General features: G+C 41.7%; 1 protein-coding gene across 3 annotated transcripts in view; it reads left to right on the forward strand.

Annotated features, from left to right (window-relative positions):
• The window catches only part of mcph1 (microcephalin 1), a 433,479-nt gene that overhangs the window by 118,974 nt on the left and 294,246 nt on the right, over positions 1-20,259 (forward strand). For all 3 annotated transcript variants that reach the window (XM_070884907.1, XM_070884910.1, XM_070884908.1), the window contains exons 11-12: positions 7,466-7,503; positions 17,454-17,616. In XM_070884907.1, the coding sequence (XP_070741008.1) occupies positions 7,466-7,503; positions 17,454-17,616 (201 nt within the window). The remainder of the gene's footprint in view (positions 1-7,465; positions 7,504-17,453; positions 17,617-20,259) is intronic.

Below are 20,259 nucleotides of genomic sequence, written 5' to 3' on the forward strand. Positions count from 1 at the left end.
CCCAGATTTTTTCACCCCAAATTGGTCTGGGTTTTTTATCTGTTTTTTCTCTCCCAAGAGATCATATGGCTCCGGTTGGGATGGAGTAGAGAATGTTTTAGTGTAAGGGGTGTCGCAGTTGTGTGAGGCGGTCTAGTTGGGCTGGGTGCTCTTTGCCCCGTCATTGTTCATAGATTTATATGTAACCTTTAAGACTGCTGACCAAGGGCCGTGTGGCTCTTTGCTGGCCGGCGCAGATATGATGGTCGAAATGGCCTCCTTCTGCGCTTTAAATTTTGATGTCTATGGCTGAAGGATGTTTAAAGTCCTGAACTGGATGTTGCCATAGCTGTTTCTGCCCGAAATAAACTGAGCACTTTAAGACATTATTACCTGCAACTTTGAAATTGACGTTAGTGCAAATAGATGATGGTTGTTGCTTTTTGTCCAATATACCCGACTGCCCGATTTAAATGTGAATGTTTTAAGTGGTGGAGATGGTATATGGAATTTCAGTCGGTATTTTGTGTTACATAAAAGACTGGTTAAGAAAATTAAGTTATGTGGTATTATTTGTAATGTAATGGCATGTAAAGACTAAAATGGGTTATTTATCCTCATAAGAAACTCCAGACATAAACCATGACTTTAAAAGAAATGGATCATTTATTATAAGCCAGACAAGTACGAACCGAGAGTTAAACAATATCTACAGTTCATACACGATTTAGAAGTATTTTAACAACAAAAAAAGAGAAGGGTATGTTCTGACAAGTCTCTGCTCATTTGCAAAACGGTTAGTTTTGCAGCACTATGTTCTCTTCTCGGGATCATGGCAGTATTGAAGGAAGTGATCGGAGGCAGCAGGGCAGAGAAATAGGTTCCTCCACATGGCCATTTTTATAGTTGCCTTGATGAAAGGATAAAGGGGAAGGTCTGAGATGGGGTAGAGGGCAAGAGTAATTAAAAAACAAAAGTGATGCTGATGCAAGGCAAAAGGGGTGGTAATGGGACAAGTTAGGAGGCAAAAGATGGGCCCAGAGAAGAATAAATGGTTACAGCAGAATAAAAGAGCGGGGAGAGAAGCATAGAAAATCTGGCAAAGAGGAGAAGGGTCCCGTGGCCCGGGAATGTGGCGGAGGGCGATAGTTAGATCCAGTGGTGCGGACCACCACGTTGGCCTTGTATCGATGGAGAATCCGATCCCAAGCCTCAGTTCACACCTACTTCACTCCCAGTGGCTCTGGTGCAACCATCCTCCATTACCAACACCTGTCCAAGAAAATGAGAGCATTGGAATTGATTGGCACTCTCTTCATCCATTGTCGTTGATGTGGCTCAGTTATGCAGGTTTCCACAGCGATCAGTCTTTCTTTTGTTTCAACCATGAAGTGTGAATCAGTAATCCTGTTTCCCCAGCTTGTCTTTTCCCATTTACTACTTTTAAATAAAACTTCCTTTTTTTTTTAAACTACACATTGATAATGTGGGGAAATAAAGGAATAAGTTGGGGTAAATGGATGTTTTTCATATTGGTGGGATGTGGGTAGAGATATTCCCAGGAATGTGTGTTGGAGCTTCTAGTTTTCTTTGTGTATCTGTGATTTGAATATATGCAAGGTCATGAATTTTGCAGATGATACGAAAGTAGGAGGCCTGGCAAACTGGGGAAGAATGGAGACGGACCGAGTTTCGGGAGTGGCCAGATAGATGGCAGATGATGATCAATGCAAAAAAAAAATGTTCAGGAGTACATATGGACAAACAAAATTGTGGAAGGAAATAAACTCTTAAACAGTCAAGGATTTAATAGAATAGAGGAACAGAGATCTGGGGTACAGTTTTAGATATCCAGGCCTAATATTTAGAAATGCAGGCTAGAAAAGCTTTTTAAAGATTATCTTGGATTCTGGGTTTTGTAAGACAGTGGGCTTCTGGAGACCCCCATTATAGAAAGGGTATTAGAGCTATCATAAGGGAACAGTGCAGATAATATCAATAGACTGATATCAGGAATAAGAGATTATTGTTCTGAAGAAATCCTTGGAAAAACTGGGGATATGTTCATTGGGACAGATAAACTCAATGGGTTCTAATAGATATTTAAAAATTATGAACAGATTTTGTATGCTGTTTGAAAAAGCTAGTAACAAGGGGCCAAAGATTCATCAAAAGAATGAGGGTGAGTAAATTAAAAGACATTTTTCACACAAGGGATTATTAGAATATGGAAGGAGAGAGATTAGCATGGAATGGTAATTGGTCTTTGCTATGTTTGTAGATGATACTAAACTAGAGTGAACTGTGGAAAAAGCGAGCAGTAAATTGCAAAAAGCCATAGGTCGATTTAGATTGCGAATGGGCCAAATTATATCAGATGTAGTTTAAAACTGAGGCAACGCAGTTTGAATTTTAAAAATAGCAGAAGGGAATATAATTTAAATGCAACACTAGATGGGGTAGATGAGCAAAGGAATTTAGAGTTTCAGGTACATATAAATTGTTAAGCTAACTGTGAAAAGTGATCAAAAGGGCTTCACAAGAGATGCATAGAATATAAATGTAAAAACATAAGAAATAGGAGCAGGAGTAGGCCATATGGCCCCTCGAGACTGCTCTGCCATTCAATAAGATCATGGCTGATCATCGACCTCAACTCCACTTTCCCGCCAGATCTCCATATCCCTTGATTCCCCGTGACTTCAAAAATCTATCTAACTCAGCCTTGAATATACTCAGACTCAACATCCACTGCCCTTTGGGGAAGAGAATTCTAAAGATTTACAACCCTCTGAGTGAAGAAATTCCTCCTTAAATGACCTACCCCTTATCCTGAGATAGTGCCCCCTAGCTCTAGACACTCCAACGAGGGGAAACAACCTCTCAGCATCCACCCTGTCAATCCCCTTCAGAATCTTGCATGTTTCAATGAGATCACCTCTCATTCTTCTAAACTCCAGAGAGTATAGGCCCATTCTACACAATCTCTCATCATGACAGCCCTCTTATCCCAGGAATCAATGCAGTTATAAAGATGCCATTTGATGTATTGTGTTCTGTTTTGGGCACCCTGATTTAAGAAAGATCTACCGGCCAAGGAGAAAGTCCAGCAATGATTCACCAGGGTGATAGAGATTTAGCTATTATGAGACACGAGGTAGACTTTTGTTATATTCCACAGAGATCAGGAGGCTAAGGGGTGATCTGACTGAAGATTTTGTAATAATGACGGGAATTCAGAGGTTAGATAGAAACTGATTCTTCTTTCTGGTTGAGAATCTAAAACAAGAGGATATAACCAGAAAAAAAAAATCTAACGAAAGGCCGTTAAATTGGAGATTTGCTAATGTCACTCCATTATTTAAGGAGGGTGGGAGAGAGAAATCCGGTAACTATAGTTTAACATTAGTTGTGAGGAAGCTACTAAAAGCTGTCATTAGGGATAGAGTGAGCACTTGAACAAATATGAGCTGAAGGGTTAAGATGTCTAATCTAGTTGAAGTTTTTGAGGAGATTAGTAATATAATTAATTATTAAAGATGTAATAGCAACGCATTTAGAAAGCAGTGACAGGATCGGTCCAAATCAGCATGGAGTTAGGAAAGGGAAATCATGCTTGACAAATCTTCTAGAATTTTTTGAGGATGGACCTGGGGGAGCCAGTGGATGTGGTGTATTTAGACTTTCAAAAAGCTTTTGACAAGGTCCCACGCAAGAGATTAGTGTGCAAAATTAAAGCACATGGTATTGGGGATAATGTACTGACGTGGATAAAGAACTGGTTGGCAGACAGAAAGCAGAAGCAGAAAACGGGTCCTTTTCAGAATGGCAGGCAGTGACTAGTGGGGTACCGCAAAGTTCAGTACTGGGACCCCAGCTATCTACAATATACATTAATGATTTAGACAAAGGAATTGAATGTAATATTTCCAAGTTCGCTGATGGCACTAAGCTGGGTGGCAGTGAGAGCTGTGAGGAGGATGCTCAGAGGCGGCAGGGTGATTTTGACAGATTAGGTGAGTGGGCAAATACATGGCAGATGCGCTATCATGTGGACAAATGTGAGGTTATCCACTTTGGTGGTAAAAACAGGAGCTGATTATTATCTGAATGGTGACAGATTGGTAAAGGGGGAGGTGCAACAAGACCTGGGTGTCATGGTGCATCAGTCATTGAAGGTTGGCATACAGGTGCAGCAGGCAGTGAAGAAAGCAAATGGCATATTGGCCTTCATAGCGAGAGGATTCGAGTATAGGACCGGGAGGTCTTACTACAGTTGTATAGGGCCTTGGTAAGGCCACACCTTGACTATTGTGCACAGTTTTGGTCTCCTAATCTGAGGAAGGGCATTCTTGCTATTGAGGGAGCGCAGCGAAGGTTCACCAGACTGATTCCCGAGATGACAGGACTGACATGAAGAAAGACTGGATCGACTAGGCTTGTATTCAGTGGAATTTAGAAGAATGAGAGGGAATCTCATAGAAACATATAAAATTCTGATGTGACTGGACAGATTAGATGCAGGAAGAATGTTCCCGATGTTGGGGAAGTCCAGAACCAGGGGTCACAGTCTAAGGATAGGTGGTAAGCCTTTTAGGACCGAGATGAGGAGAAACTTCTTCACTCAGAGAGTTGTGGCCATGTGGAATTCGCTATCACAGAAAGTTGTTGGGGCCAGTTCGTTAGATATATTCAAAAGGGAGTTATATGTGGCCCTTACGGCTAAAGGGATCAAGGGGTATGGAGAGAAAGCAGGAATGGGGTACGGAAATGCATGATCAGCCATGCTATTGAATGGTGGTGCAGGCTCGAAGGGCCGAATGGCCTGCTCCTGCACCTATTTTCTATGTTAATAAGGGAGTGTCTGTGAATGCTGTATTTATGGACTTCCAAGAGGTATTTAATAAAGTTCAACATAAGATTATTAACAAAAATAAGAGCGCACGGAATTGGAGTTAGTCTTTTGATAATGGTTGGAAATTGATTGGAAGGTAAGGGACCGGGAATGGGGATAAAGGATACTGATTCTGATTGGCGGGGTGTGAAGAGTAGTATTTCCCAGGGATCTGTTCTGGGGCCTCAACATTTCACCATATTTATTAATGACTTGGATAAAGGAATAGAGAGAGAGTTCTATATCCAGGTTTGCTGATGATACTAAGTTAGGAGGGACAGTAAGTTGTACAGATGGGAGAAGGAAGATTCCAAGGGACTTGGACAGATTAAGTGATTGGGCAAAGGTATAGCAAATGGAGTTCAACGTGAGGAAGTGTGAGGTCATCCACTTTGGACCCAAAACAGATAAATCGGACTATTTTCTAAATGGTGAGAAACGAGTAACTGTAGAAGAGTGGAGAGATTTTGGAGTTTAAGTACACAAATTAAAAAAGCCAGTAGACAGGTCCAAAAAGCAATCAAAAACGGGGGCTTGATTACAACGGGGATTAAGTTATGCTTCAGCTGTGTAAAGCCTTCATTTTGGGTATCGCACCTGAGGAAGGATATATTGGCCTTAGAGAGAATGCAGTGCCGGTTCACCAGAATTATACCGGGACTGAGAGTTCAATTATGAAGACCTGTATTCCTGCAGGTATCGAAGATTGCGAGGTGATCCAGTCGAGGTGTTTAAAATATTAAAAGGATTTGATGCGATTGATAGAGAAACTGCTTCTTCTGGTTGGGGAATCAAGAACAAGGGCTTTGAAATTAGAGCTAGGGCTTTGAGGAACAAAATCTGGAAGCACTTTTTTATATAAAGGGTAGTCGAAATCTGGATCTCTCTGCTCCAAAGGCTGTGGCTGCTAAGATAAGTGGAGCTTTCAAGACTGAGATACATTTTAATTAGGCCAGGGTATCAAGGGATATGGAGCAAAGACGAGTAATTGGAATTGAGATATAGGTCAGTCATGATCTAATTGAATAGCGAAGCAAGTTTGAGAGGCTGAATGGCCTACTCCCGTTCCTATGTTTAGAATACAATGATAAGAGTACCATGGACACTGAACCGATTGAAGTGTTTAAAAGGGAGATAATCACTTGAGAACTCAGGGTATTTGAGCAATATCAGGAAAGGATGTAGAATTAGGATTCAAAGTTATGGTTATGCTGTTATGGGTAATAAACTGGCAGAACATGTTTAGGCCAAATGACCTGTTCCTATTTAAGAACATTAATTGTAGTAATTTAGGGTGTTGTGTTTGCTTTTGGTCACTCTTGCTGTGTGTAGAGTACAAAAACATATCCTGATTTCTTAGAAGTACCTAAAAACACAGCAATGCAACAAAAAAGGTGTTACTATTTGCTTGGTGCTTCATCATAGAAAGGAAGGAAAATCAGAGAGGAACTCGAGCCAATGTAGTATGTCTCTTTATAGACAGTGACTGAATGTCATGATAGAGGCCAAGAAATGAGATGCTCCATTATCCTCTGACTATATTTGGCATCATATATATTGCAGAAGGTAATTCTCCCTATGCCTCAATATAAGGCAGGCATTACCTTTTTTTATGTTTCACATATGTTGGGTTATAGCTGGCTGCTATTGGTGTAGATTCTGTCATTTTCTTCTGATTCTTGAAAGGGGCTTTGCTCAACCTTCGTCAAATAGCCAGGTGCAACTACATGTTATTACTTGGCAGTTTCTCCCATCTATTAAGGTTGGTAGACCAGGATAGGTTCTGATTCAGTGTGTGACTTGCTTCTTTTAATCACCTGAGTCCATAAAGGACTCACTTTTTCAACCTGTCCTTGCGCAATCTGATAACATGGCTTGTTCCTCTCACCTCTGGCCTGTACTGTAATCATCTTCCAACTGAATAGTTTTGATACCACAAGCCTGTGCACGAGTAAAACCTTCGTGCTTGGGAATTTGTCCTTACATTTAATCATCTTCGATAGCACCTCTGCAACCCGCGCCTTCTACTACCTAGAAAGTCAAGGGCAGCATGTGCATGGGGACACCACCACCTCAAAGTTCCCCTCCAAGTCATACACCATCCTGTCTTGGAAATATAAAGCTGTTCTTTCTTCGTCGCTGGGTAAAAATCCTGGAACTCCCTCCCTAGCACTGTGGGAGTACCTTCACCACATGGATTGCAGTGGTTCCAGAGGTCGCCTCTCCAAGGGCAATTAGGCGTGGGGAATAAATGCTGGTCTTGCCAGCGACCCCACATCCCGTGAATGAATTTTTAAAAACTTACATTTAAATTACAACGAATACAAATATGGTACCTTACTTATGACTAGAAACAGAAATTTGTAGCATTAATAGAAACTAATAAAGTATGCAGCAATATACATCATTATATGTGAAAGTACGTACTTGTATAACATTAAACTATTGTTACAAACAAATTATAACAAAATCTTTGACCACGATCTGCGGTTTCATTTCTTGCAAAATCCTTGATGTAATTGTTGCTTATCAGTATGACCAGGAATGATTATGGGCTAAAAGGATTTATGCGGATTTTCTTTATTTTTCTAGCCAAGCAGAACACTCGTCATGACGAGCATGCCTTCAGAGTAAGTACTAAATCTCTCTTTATTTTTTAATTTTCCTGAACCTTAAAACAAACCCGCTAACCTTTGAAAGCTGGCAGCTTATAGGCTATGGTATGTCCAGGGAGAAGCTAGATGATAAAGAATGCATTATGCTGAGTTGAAAAAGATGTGTAAGGAACTTTGCTGAAGCGGCAGTGAATTGTTTAGTTCTTTTTTTCAACAGTAGTTGCCTGTAGTGTGTATTTACTTTGTGTATAAATTGAACTCCAATACCACTGCTTTGAAATTGTTTTAATGCAAGAAACCAGAAATGAAAACATGAATCTTTTATATGAAAACAGCCGTAAGCCATCCCATTTTGTATTTTTAAATGTAACTTCAAATTCAAGGCATTTCTGGTTGTAGTTCTCTTTCCTCGCCCAAATTTCTCTTGAAGGCAGTAATTCCTGGTTCAGTCAGTGGAACCGATACGAGCAGTACCTTGTACACTTTTGGCAAAGTAGATGTTGAATCCCAACTTCTTTTGATCGCCATCGAGCTCCTTTGTCATCAAGTCTTTTAAGTTGATGAACTATGTTTAAATCCAAAGTTTGCAGGACGCCAACAAGGTTGTAAAGAATAAATCATGAAGCAGTGATAAGATGATACCAAGCTTGGTTTTTAAAAGTCTTCAGATTCTACAACTTGCATAGTTTAAGTTCTGGGTAAACATGACCAAAAGTAGAAGATTGTGTTCTCTCATTTTCAGCACAGGGGAAGGGTGACTTTGTAGCATAATAATGGCCACCAAGGATACAGGGAGAATGGCAATGTCATCTGCATATTCCCAATTTTTTAAGTTCTAGCTTACCCTTTCACATTCATACAAACTGCCTTCAGTGTCCATTTCCCATTGCCTCATTCTTGATATGGTCCATGATCTATTGAGTATGGTATGAGACCAGAAGCGACCTGTTTCAATTTGAATCATTCTGACATGCCTTTCAATCCCGGCACAATCCCTCATACCCTTGTACATCTCCTTTTCTTGGTACTCCATCGAGATCCAACAGTTCCAAGGCATCATCTCCCCGCACTGGATCGGATATTTGCTTCAGCCCACAAACTATACCAGTAGACCTTTCTTATCATCACAATGCTGTTCCATCATTTATCTGTGTAAAGATCTGGTCAGCAGTTACATGTTCTAAAGCAGCACTGGTTTCCCCCCAGCCTTACATTTGGCATTCAAGATAGAAAGCAGAGAGTAGAGGTAAAAGGTGGCAGAAGGTGGGTGGCAGTGTTCCACAAGGATCAGTGCTGGAACCACTGTTGTTCACAATTCATATTAACGATTTAGACTTTGGAATCAAAAACACAACTTCTAAATTTGTGGATGATAACAAATTCGGGGGGATAGTCAATACTGAGAAGGACTACAACAAATTTCAGGGGGACATTAATAAACTTGCTGAATGGGCATATAATTGGCAAATGAAGTTCAACACAGATAATTGTGAGGTATTACATTTTGGTAGGAATAATAGGGAGGTTGCAAATCTTAGTGGGGTAGAGGAACAAAGGGATCTCGGAATGCAAATACAGAAATCACTGAAAGTTGCGACACAGGTTAGCAAGGCCAGAACAAAAGCAAACCAAGCACTAGGATTTATTTCTAGAGATATAGAATTGAAAAGTAGGGAAGGTATGCTGACCCTGTATCGAACCTTGGTTAGACTACACTTGGAGTACTGTGTAAAGCTCTGGTTACCATATTATAAAAAGGATGCAGAGGCACTGGAGAGGGTGCCGAAAAAATTTACAAGGACGATACTAGAAATGCGAGGGTGCACACATCAGGAAAGGATGGCCAGGCTGGGTCTTGTTTCTCTTGAAAAAAGAAGGCTAAGGGTTGACCTTATGGAGGTCTTTAAAATTATGAAAGGTTTTGATAGAGTGGATACAGAAAAAAAAATTCCACTTGTGGGAAAGAGCATAACTAGAGGCCATCAATATAAGAGAGTTCCTGAGAAATCCAATAGGGAATTCAGAAGAAACTTCTTTACCCAAAGAGTGGTGAGAATGTGGAACTCGCTATCACAGGGTGTGGTTGAAGTGAATAGTATAGATGCATTCAAGGGGAGGCTCGACAAGATCATGAGGGAGAAGGGAATCGAGGGTTATGCAGATAGATTTAGATGAGGGAACACAGGAGGAGGCTCGAGTGGGGCATAAATGCTGGCATGGACTGGTTAGACCGAATGGCCTGTTTCTGTGCCATATATCTTGTGTAATTCCTACATCCTATTCAGGACTTCTGCAGCAAAAACCTTTTCCGGGCAACTGATCAGACTAATGCATCTGAGTTAATACATTCCACTAAGTCCTCCTTATGTGATGAAATTATTTGAGCTAGATTTCAAACCCGGGATAGTTGCTCTGTTCTCCAGACTATTGTGATAACTCATTTATCATAGCCAGTCCTCCTGGTTCCCCATATTTAAGTACTTCAGCAGCAGCGGTTAATGCACCAAAAGCATTTTTTCTGCAGATGACTCAATGTCTTTGTTCTACCTCTTTGCAGCTTTCTTGCTAAGTCAACCAGCTGTCTGATTAAGTGAGTCATAGTTTGAACATCATGAGCTGATGTATCTGTTTGAATTCCTGTAATCACTGCTGTCAGACTTGCAAGATGCATTGCTTCTTGCATTCTTCTTTCCCATCCAATTTCTATGTTCAATCACCCATTCTTATCTTTATAAAGGATTTAGTTAAGGCTGTATTAAATGTTTTATTTGGAAATTTGGTGCACACTTTCCCCAATTTCTTTGCTGACTCTGGACTTCTCCAACTCTCTTTATAGGCTCCAGGGCTTGCCACCTTTCTTATAATCTCTTCTCCAGTCTGCCTTGCCCATCTATGTCTGATCACTGAACTGGCTACCTTCCCTCATTAACTCCTCCGTGGACTTTCTTGCTACGCCCAATTCACTGCCTCTTGTTTATTTAATCTCTTGTTTATCCTGCATTTGCCTGCTCATCATCATCCCTCGAAATCGAGGAAAACTTGCTTCCACTCTAAAAGTGGGTTCTCAGGTATCTGTACAGTCCAATGCGGGAATTACAGTCTCTGTCACAGGTGGGACAGACAGTGGTTGAAGGAAAGGGTGGGTGGGGAGTCTGGTTTGCCGCACGCTCCTTCCGGTGTCTGCACTTGATTTCTGAATGCTTTCGGTGACGAGACTCGGGGTGCTCAGTGCCCTCCCGGATGCTCTTTCTCCACTTTGGGTGGTCTTGGGCCAGGGATTCCCAGGTGCTCGTGAAGATGTTGCACTTTATTAAGGAGGCTTTGAGGATGTCCTTGAACCGTTTCCTCTGCCCATCTGGGGCTCGCTTGCCATATAGGAGTTCCGAGTAGAGCGCTTGCTTAGGGAGTCTCGCACAGGCATGCGGACGATGTGGCCCACCCAACAGAGCTAGTCGCGTGTGGTCAGTGTTTCGATGCTGGGGATGTTGGTGCGTCTATCCTCCCAGTGGATTGGCAGGATCCTGTGGAGGCAGCGCTAGTGGTACTTCTCCAAGAGGGCGCCTGGGACGGCAGCTCGCTTGTGAGCTCCGCTGAATATCTTTACCCGTGGCCATCCAATGCCATCCTCCCCCAATCTCTTCCCCCACAGCTGTTTGTCTAAGTTTAAGCTTTAGTCCCATCTGGCCCTAAATGCGGGTGCATGTCCCCCCCCGCCCCCACCACAAAGCATAAGCCCATGCTGCACGGATACCAATCTGGGTGCACGTATCGGACCTCTCTGCAGCACCAAGAACCTCCTGGACCCCTCCACTGCACCTGGAACTCTCTCCCTCTCCGGATTCCGAGGATTTGGAACAAATCCTCCCAGGGCTGAACTCTCCTCCCTCTCCCGATCCGGCGGCGTCTTTCAGAGTCCCTTTGGTCAGCCCAGAGCCGGCCCCGGAGTCCCTTCAGCCATTTGCATACTGGTTGCTTTCTGATTGCATACTGTTGTACAGGGCCTTGGTGAGAGCACACCTGGAGTATTGTGTACAGTTTTGGTCTCCTAACTTGAGGAAGGACATTCTTGCTATTGAGGGAGTGCAGCGAAGATTCAACAGACTGATTCCCGGGATGGTGGGACTGACCTATCAAGAAAGACTGGATCAACTGGGCTTGTATTCACTGGAGTTCAGAAGAGTGAGAGGGGACCTCATAGAAACGTTTAAAATTCTGACTGGTTTGGACAGGTTGGATGCAGGAAGAATGTTCCCAATGTTGGGGAAGTCCAGAACCAGGGGTCACAGTCTAAGGATAAGGGGTAAGCCATTTAGGACCGAGATGAGGAGAGACTTCTTCACCCAGAGAGTGGTGAACCTGTGGAATTCTCTACCACAGAAAGTAGTTGAGGCCAATTCACTAAATATATTCAAAAGGGAGTTAGATGAAGTCCTTACTACTCGGGGGATCAAGGGGTATGGTGAGAAAGCAGGAATGGGGTACTGAAGTTTCATGTTCAGCCATGAACTCATTGAATGGCGGTGCAGGCTAGAAGGGCCGAATGGCCTGCTCCTGCACCTATTTTCTATGTTTCTATGAACCCAAGATCACCTCAATCGGCCTTCCATCAGCCGTCCTCCAGTTATGTGCTCTCTTTCTGTCCCACATCCTCCTGCTGCCGAGCGCACCCCATTTAACATTCTCCCATTGACCGCCAACTCATTTTCTTCATAGCCTAGCCAACTTTTTCCCCCGCTCCCACCCCATACTTGAAATACGTTGCCTCCCTATGTTGTGCATTTTGTATCCTTTGTCTGGATCTCTAGGATAGCAACCGTAACTTCCTCACCTATAACATCAACTGTGATCATCTCATCAATTTCTTTGTCTCAAAGATTGAGACCATATGTCTATGGTGCCACTTCCCCCAGTTAGCATACCCACTGCCACTGATCATCTCCTAACTTTTATGTTCCCGTCATCTTTCAGGTTCTCTCCTATCTCAACCCACAATCTTATATAAAAATAGTCAGCATGAATTTCAAAAGGGGAAAGACTTTCTTTACCCAACCGCATTGAATTTTTTGAAGAGATAAGAGAGTCGACAAGAGTAATGCAGTAGACGTAATTTATCTAGATTCTTCAAAAGGCCTTCGATAATAAGGTCAGGGTATGCAGAGTCAGTGGTCAAGTTGCAGAATGGATAGCTAGCTGGCTTCAAGACAGCAATCAGAGTAAGGGAAAACTATTCAGAGAGGCAGAAGGTGGATAGTCACGTTCCACAAGGATCAGTGCTGGCACTACTGTGATTCAGAATTTATATTAACGATTTACACTTTGGAATCAAAAACACAATTTCTAAATTTGCAGATGATACCAACTTGGGGGTGGTGGGTGGAGGCGGGATAGCCAATACGAAGGATGACTGCAACAAATTACACAAAGACATTAATAAACTTGCAGAGTGGGCATATAGTTGGCAAATGAAATTCAACGCAGATAAATGTGAGGTATACATTTTGGTAAGAAATATAGGGAGGTCGCATGTTGGTCCTGAAATTGCAGTCGTAGGCTTCCCACGGGCAGATGCTTACTACCTGAAAAATTTCGACGAAAGTACCTGGTGGTCCCGGAGGAGCGTGAGATTCCGTTGGGGAGGCCTTCTCTTCCCGTGCTGCGAAGCACGCTCCTGTCCTCAAGGTTCCCACGCAGAAGGTGCAGTTACGTGTGACTGCACAACCAATCAGGTGCAGTATTCCACAGCTTTCTCATTAATAGCAATGAGAACTCCGTATCTACAAGTTCTCATTGCTATTAATGAGAAAAAAAAACAAACACAGTAAACACCAGAATAAAAAATAAAAAACACACCTCACATAATTAAAATTAATTGAAATTAAAGTTAATAAATGCCTTAGAAAAAAAAAATTCCGATTTTTTTTTTTTTTAAATTTAAGTTTTGTAATTAGGTTTAAAAATAAACTTACTTTAGTGGGCAGGGTTTTTAACAATAAAATGTGTTTTTTTTAATTTGATCTAATTATATTTTTGTGTGTTTTTAAACTCTTACGCCTGTAAAAGTAGGCTATGCGTCTGCTTTTATCAGGCGCAAGAATTTTGAGGACATTTTCTGGGCAAGATATGGGTAAATACCACAATCTTGCCCTTACAAATGCCCTCGCTCCTGATATGAATTGGATGTGTCAAACTCCAGCTTGACAGATCGGAAAAGCCGGTTTTCAGAGCATGCGCATTGTGCGCTGAAAACTGGCGCTTGTGATGCCTTCCCGGGTCTGTAGACACTCAGTACGGACCCAGGGAGGCCAGAATTTCCAGGCCATTACTTGGAAAATAAGAATCTAACTGGGATAGAGGAGCAAAGGGATCTACAAATCACTAAGTTTCGACACAGGTGAACAAGGTCAGAGAAAAGCAAACCAAGGAGTAGGGTTTATTTCGAGAGGGATGGAATTGAAAAGTAATGAAGTTATGCTAAACTTGTATCAAATCTTGGTTAGACCACACTTGGAGTACTGTGTGCAATTCTGGTTGCCATATTATAAAAAGGATATAGAGGCACGAGAGAGGGTGCAGAGAAGGTTTACAAGGATAGTACCAGAAATGCGAGGGTACACCCATGAAGAAAGGATGAACAGGCTGGGTCTCTTTTCTCTTTTAAAAAGAGAAGGCTGAGGTGGTGTCTCAAAAGAGGTCTTTAAAATCATAAAAGATTTTGATAAAGTAGATACAAAGAGAGTGTTTTCACTTGTGAGGAACAAAATTAGAGGCCATCAATATAAGGTAGACACCAAGGAATCAAACAGGGAATTCAGAAGAAACTTCTTCACTCAGAGTGGTGAGAATGTGCAACTTGCTACCACAGAGAGTGGTTGAAGCGAATAGTATAGATGCATTTAAGGGGCGGTTAGATTAGCATACGAGGGAGAAGAGAATAGAGGGTTATGCTGCTAGGGTTAGATGAGGAAAGATGGGAGGAGGCTCGAATGGAGCATAAACATCAGCATGGACTGATTGGGCCGAACGGCCTGTTTCTGTGCTGTATATCCTATGTAATACACCTACTTCTAACCACTTAACTAAATTTCTGGCCCAATTCTTGCCAAAACTATTACTAGGTCCCCCCGTCATTTCAGTCACTGTTCCTCGTCCAATTATCAAGAAGCCTACCGTTATCTATTGGTTCCCTTCAGCCATTACCCAATCTCTAATCTCCCCTTCTTTTCCATGCTCCTTGAATGTGTCATTCCCTTTCAATTGTGCGCACATTCCTTGCTTGATTCTTTTCCGTTTGATTTCTACCTTGCCCACGGCACAAAACTGCCCTGGTTGAAGTCATCAATATACTGTGACGGTGACCATACACTTTATTGCTCCGTGATCTGGTTGCCTGCTCTGCCACATTCGACACAATCCATCATGCCATGCCTTTTCACTGCTTCCTCCGATGGTCCAGCTCAGTGGGACTGCCTTGCATCGTTACACTCTAACTGTTCCAATATAGTAAGTGCATCTCTTGCAATGACTCCTTCCATTTCCTCATCTATGTGGTGCCCCTCAGTGACATCATCCATAGACACCGAGTCTGCTTCTATATTTCCGAGTCATAATTTACAACAGCTTATCATTGAGAAGACCAAAGCCATTGTTTTCAGTCTCTGTTACAATCTCCATTCCCTTGCCATGATTACGTCCACTCCCCACCACACATCCAGCCTTAGAGTACTATTTGACCCTGAGCTGAGCTTTAAGGTCACATCCTATCCATCATGAAGACAGCTTACTTTTACCACTGCAGCATTGCTTACCTCAATCGTTACCACTGCCCTACCACCACTGAAACCCTTATCAACTATTCCAACACTCTCCATGCTGGTCTCCTATCCTTCACCCTCTGTGAACAATGTTAAAAGATCTTCACACACACCCTTTCCGACATTAAGCCCCACTCACCGATTGTTTCCCACATCAATAACCAACACTAGTCCTTCATCATACAATCTTGCAGCACAGGAGGCCATTCGGCCCATCGTGTCTGTGCCAGCCCTTTGAAAGAGCTGTCCAATTAGTCCCACTCCCCTGCTCTTTCCCCATAGCTCTGTAAATGTCTCTAAGTATATATCCAATTCCCTTTGGAAAGTTACTATTGCATATGCTTCCACCACCTTTTCAGGTAGTGCATTCCAGATCATCATTCCTTGCATTAAAAAAAAACTCCTCATTTCCACTGGATCTATTGCCAATTATCTTAAATCTGTGTCCTCTGATTATTGACTCTCGTGCCAGTCGCAACAGTTTCTCCCTATCTATTCTATCAAAGTTCCTCATAATATTGAACACCTCTATCAAATCTCCCCTTAATCTTCACTGCTTCGAAATCCTTTTCCTCATCTATAAATTCCTGATGAAGTGCAAGGCAAAATATTGAGATGTAAAACTGCATTCGAAATACAGTTAAAACTTAACAGTAACTTAGTTTGTCTTTTAAATTATATCTTTGACTATGTACCAATTTGATATTGTGGCAGGCAGTGATGGGTTTGCCTTGATGAAACCATCTTTCGTGTCTAAATAATACCATCCATCATCATAGGCAGTCCCTCAAAAGCGAAGAAGACTTGCTTCCACTCTGAAAGTGAGTTAGGTGACTGTACAGTCCAATATGGGAATTACAGTCTCTGCCACAGGTAGGACAGACAGTGGTTGAAGGAAAGGGTGGGTGGGGAGTGGTTTGCCGCACGCTCCTTCCACTGCCCGCGCTTGTTTTCTGCATGCTCTCGGCTACGAGACTAGAGGTGCTCAGCGCCATCCCGGATGTTCTTCCTCCACTTAGGGCGGTCTTTGGCCAGGGATTCCCAGGTGTCGGTTGGCATGTTGCACTTTATCAAGGAGGCTTTGAAGGTGTCCTTGAAATGTTTCCTCTGCCCACCTGGGGCTCGCTTGCTGTGTAGGAGTTCCGAGCAGAGCGCTTGCTTTGGGAGTCTTGTGTCAGGCATGTGAACAATGTGGCCCGCCCAACGGAGCTGGTCTATTGTGGTTAGTGCTTCGATGCTGGGGATGTTGGCCTGATCGAGAACACTGATGTTAGTGCGTCTATCCTCCTAATGGATTTGCAGGATCTTGCAGAGACAGCGTTTTGAGGTGTCTACTGTATATGGTCCACGTCTCTGAGCCATATCAGAGGCCGGGTGTCACTACAGCCCTGTAGACCACAAGCTTGGTGCCAGATTTGAGGTCGTGGTCTTCGAACTCTCTTCCTCAGGTGACCGAAGGCTGCGTTGGCGCACTGAAAATAATAATAGTTGTATTGACCACATCTGGTTCCTGTGCTGAATTATGTGTGAAAAAGAGAGAGAACTAAATGTGCATGCGACAGCATAACTTTCGATTCACTATAAGCAATGCTACAGGAGATCTTCTATTTATATATCATTTCATTTGTGCATCTCACACTTCAGACATAACACTTCAAACTGTCAAAAGCACAAAGGAGGCAGCAATTTCATGCTTGTTTCTTTTGATGTGCAGGGAGGAATTTACAAATACCTGCCAAACTTATTTCACCGATAGCAATTAACTTCTTGGTCACAGAATTTACAGCAATTAAATGTATGGCCTTGAAGGGACAAAGCATTTAAAACATGATTACACCTTATTAGAATAGTATATTGTAAATTTCATGGTATACTGCTCCTGCCACTATAAAACAACATATCATTGGACTTATCATGCATAATGCCAAGGGAAATCTGTTGGAATAGTTTCATTTTGACCTTTTTGCTTAATGTACATTTTTTTTAATTAAACTTTCTTTTTAAAATTTGAGACTGTTTGCCTGCACTCTGCTTCATTATATTCTTAAACTCCCTTTGGTTAAATCCCATTGGCCTGTGAAAACTGCTCTTAAAATTTTATGGCGATATTTTGAGAATGTATTACTTGAAATGTTTTGTATGTTTTCTTAACAGGAATCAGATCACTGTAATTCAAATTGTGAAACAGCTAGGTGGCTTTCTGTTCTCAGACCATGTGAGTGAAACGACAACTCATGTCGTAGCAGGACGCCCACGACGTACTTTGAACGTTTTGTTTGGAATTGCCCGAGGTTGCTGGATTTTGTCCTTTGACTGGGTAGGTTAACCTTGTAGAATCACCCATTTGCAAAGTTCACTTCAGTGTGTTGTGCCAAATCCATCCATACAGAAAGAAATTAACAAGAAAAGGCTATTTTCAATTAGCTCCTCTGTTCTTTTATAAATCTTGACCATAGAATGAATTGTCATCTTTATGCTGTGGTTCTACATTCAATTCCTTTTTAGTTCCGATTTCTAATTTGTACTTTATCAACATCGACTGTTACATCCTTCTGTAAATATTGTTATCTAAATGTGATATTGTACATGTTCAGTATTACCTTTTCCAATGTCTTTGATATTCACCCTAAAAATATATTTACCTGTTTCTTTACACTCCCAAGGTAGTGTTGATTCCCTTTGATGTTCCCTTGCTTTTTTTTTGTCTGCTGCCATTTAAAGTTTTATTTTTATTCTACCTCCCCTGAACTCTTACTAAGTATTGCCATATTAAATTCGAATAGTGTTACATTTTGAACATTAGACGCCATTTACCTTCCCTTCTGCCATACAAATGTGGCTTCCCAATTATTCGATTAGTTAACTGCAGTACCTTTATAATTAAACCTGTACACTTGCTTATGTTTCGCAGTTTTGATATTTTGCTAATTTCCCCTCTCCTGATTCCTGTTGAAGCTTATAAATAGAAGTTTTCTGAGATGCTCCACTCTTCCCAATCTCATTTTGATTAATCTGGCTTTCAATTTTTTTGTCCAGTTTATTTAATCCTTAATTCTATTTTCGTTTAACTTCTCAAGTTTCATATGAAGCATCTTCTGAAACATTTAGAAATCCAAATATCGATGGGCAATTATGGATTATTAAATTAATCTTATAATTTGAAATGGTTATGCTATATATATTCTTTAAAATACAAGGTATGTTTTTGTATTCTGATTTGAATTAGATCATGGTGTTGAAGAATGATTAGCTCACAGAATTAGATTGCCCTGAACAATGTAAAAGAACTCTGGCTTTATTGTGATGGTAAAGTTACCCTTGTCTGAAACTAATTGGCGCCAGTAGAGGGCATAGTTTTCAAAATTAAGTGAGGGCCAGAATTTGTTGTAGCAGGGCATCTAATAGTATCTGCTATGAGTTTGACTTGCCCTCGTACATTTAGGCTTTATAATTTTCTACGTGACAAGTTGCTGAAAGCATGAGCTGATAACTGCAGGAATGGAGACGAGACATCTACATCTGAAGTGATCAGGACAAGCAACTGTGTATCTCCTTAACCAATCAGATTGAAGGATTGTGAAATGAGCCCTGCAAGGACTGAGATGGAAGTGTAAATTAGAGTGGGTGAATTCAATGTAAAATCAGGTACAGAAAGAGAAATAAAGGGAGGGAAGGAAAGATTGGATCATGAGAGGAAAAAAGAAACAAGGAAAAGGAAAAAAAAATTCAATATTTTTTAAAAAATCTCCAACAATAATTAAAACCTGAAGGAATAAGACTCCATGCTTGTAATAGTTCATTTTCAGTACCAGAGAGGTCGAGTTACGGTAATCAACACTTATCAGGTTGTCAAAAGGATATTTAGACTTGAAATGATGAGTTAACTTTCTGTGGTGAGTTTAGTTCGTTCCTACTGTGCGAATACAGCAACTTCACGCTACTCATTTCATTTTAATGGCGAGGCAGACAGCAGGATGCAAAGCTAACAGCAGACTGTTGCAACTTGGGCAACAGCTTTTGGATATTCGCATTTAACCGCGCACCTGCCCCTCGCCTGAAGTTGCTGTACCATTTGAGCATAAATAACAGTGTACGCCATTAGCCTCATCGTTATTTTGAGAGCAAAATCTAGCGCATTGTTTTGTGCATTTCTTATGGCTACGTTGATGAATGCGCCACACGCTGAGGTACTGAGACATGCAGACCAGGAAAATCCATGTTTGAAACTGAAACATGGCGGAGTCCCTTGACTGAGTTTGCAGCCAGTATAATGGTGGAGCACGAGGGTTGATTACCGAGGCTGAGAAGAGATTAAGTTAGGCCTGCTAATGCTAATTTAGACAGCAATTTAATATGTGCCAGGGCATATTTGAACTATATGATTAGAAACACAGCACGCACTAGCTTGTTCAGACACAGGCGATAAAATAAAAACATGGAAGTGTAACTATGAATACAGGCTTATAAATAAAGATGCCACTGGACCAAGACCTGGCTCGAGCAAGCCCGTGTGGTGGCTGATGTGGAACAGTCACCACACGTTTAAAAAAAAAAAATCCATGCTTAGGCATCTTCCATCCCCTAAATTGGAGTCCAGAACTTGAATATCCTGTCCTTCATTGAAACACCTTTGAACTCGTGTGGAAGCAAGTCATCCTTGTTCGAGGGACCGCCTGTGATGATGATGATGATGATGATGATAAATACAATAAATCCAATCATTTAACAGAAGCACAAAGATTTAAAGCTGCTGTTGGTTAGCCAAAAGCATCAACTTAAAGAACAAAAAACTTATCTTTATCGTTGTGATTATTTGTACCAACGATTTTCTCGTCCTTCTGCGCCTGCGTCCTCTAGACTCCACCCCCTGCCCAAAACCGGAAGTGGGGCCCACAATTGGCCACGTTGATTCTGACCGTGTTGACCGACTGAGCCGCCAAGCCCTGAGCCCCTGAGACCC

This window comes from Pristiophorus japonicus, chromosome 7 (genome assembly GCF_044704955.1).
Source record: "Pristiophorus japonicus isolate sPriJap1 chromosome 7, sPriJap1.hap1, whole genome shotgun sequence".
NCBI lineage: Eukaryota > Metazoa > Chordata > Chondrichthyes > Pristiophoridae > Pristiophorus > Pristiophorus japonicus.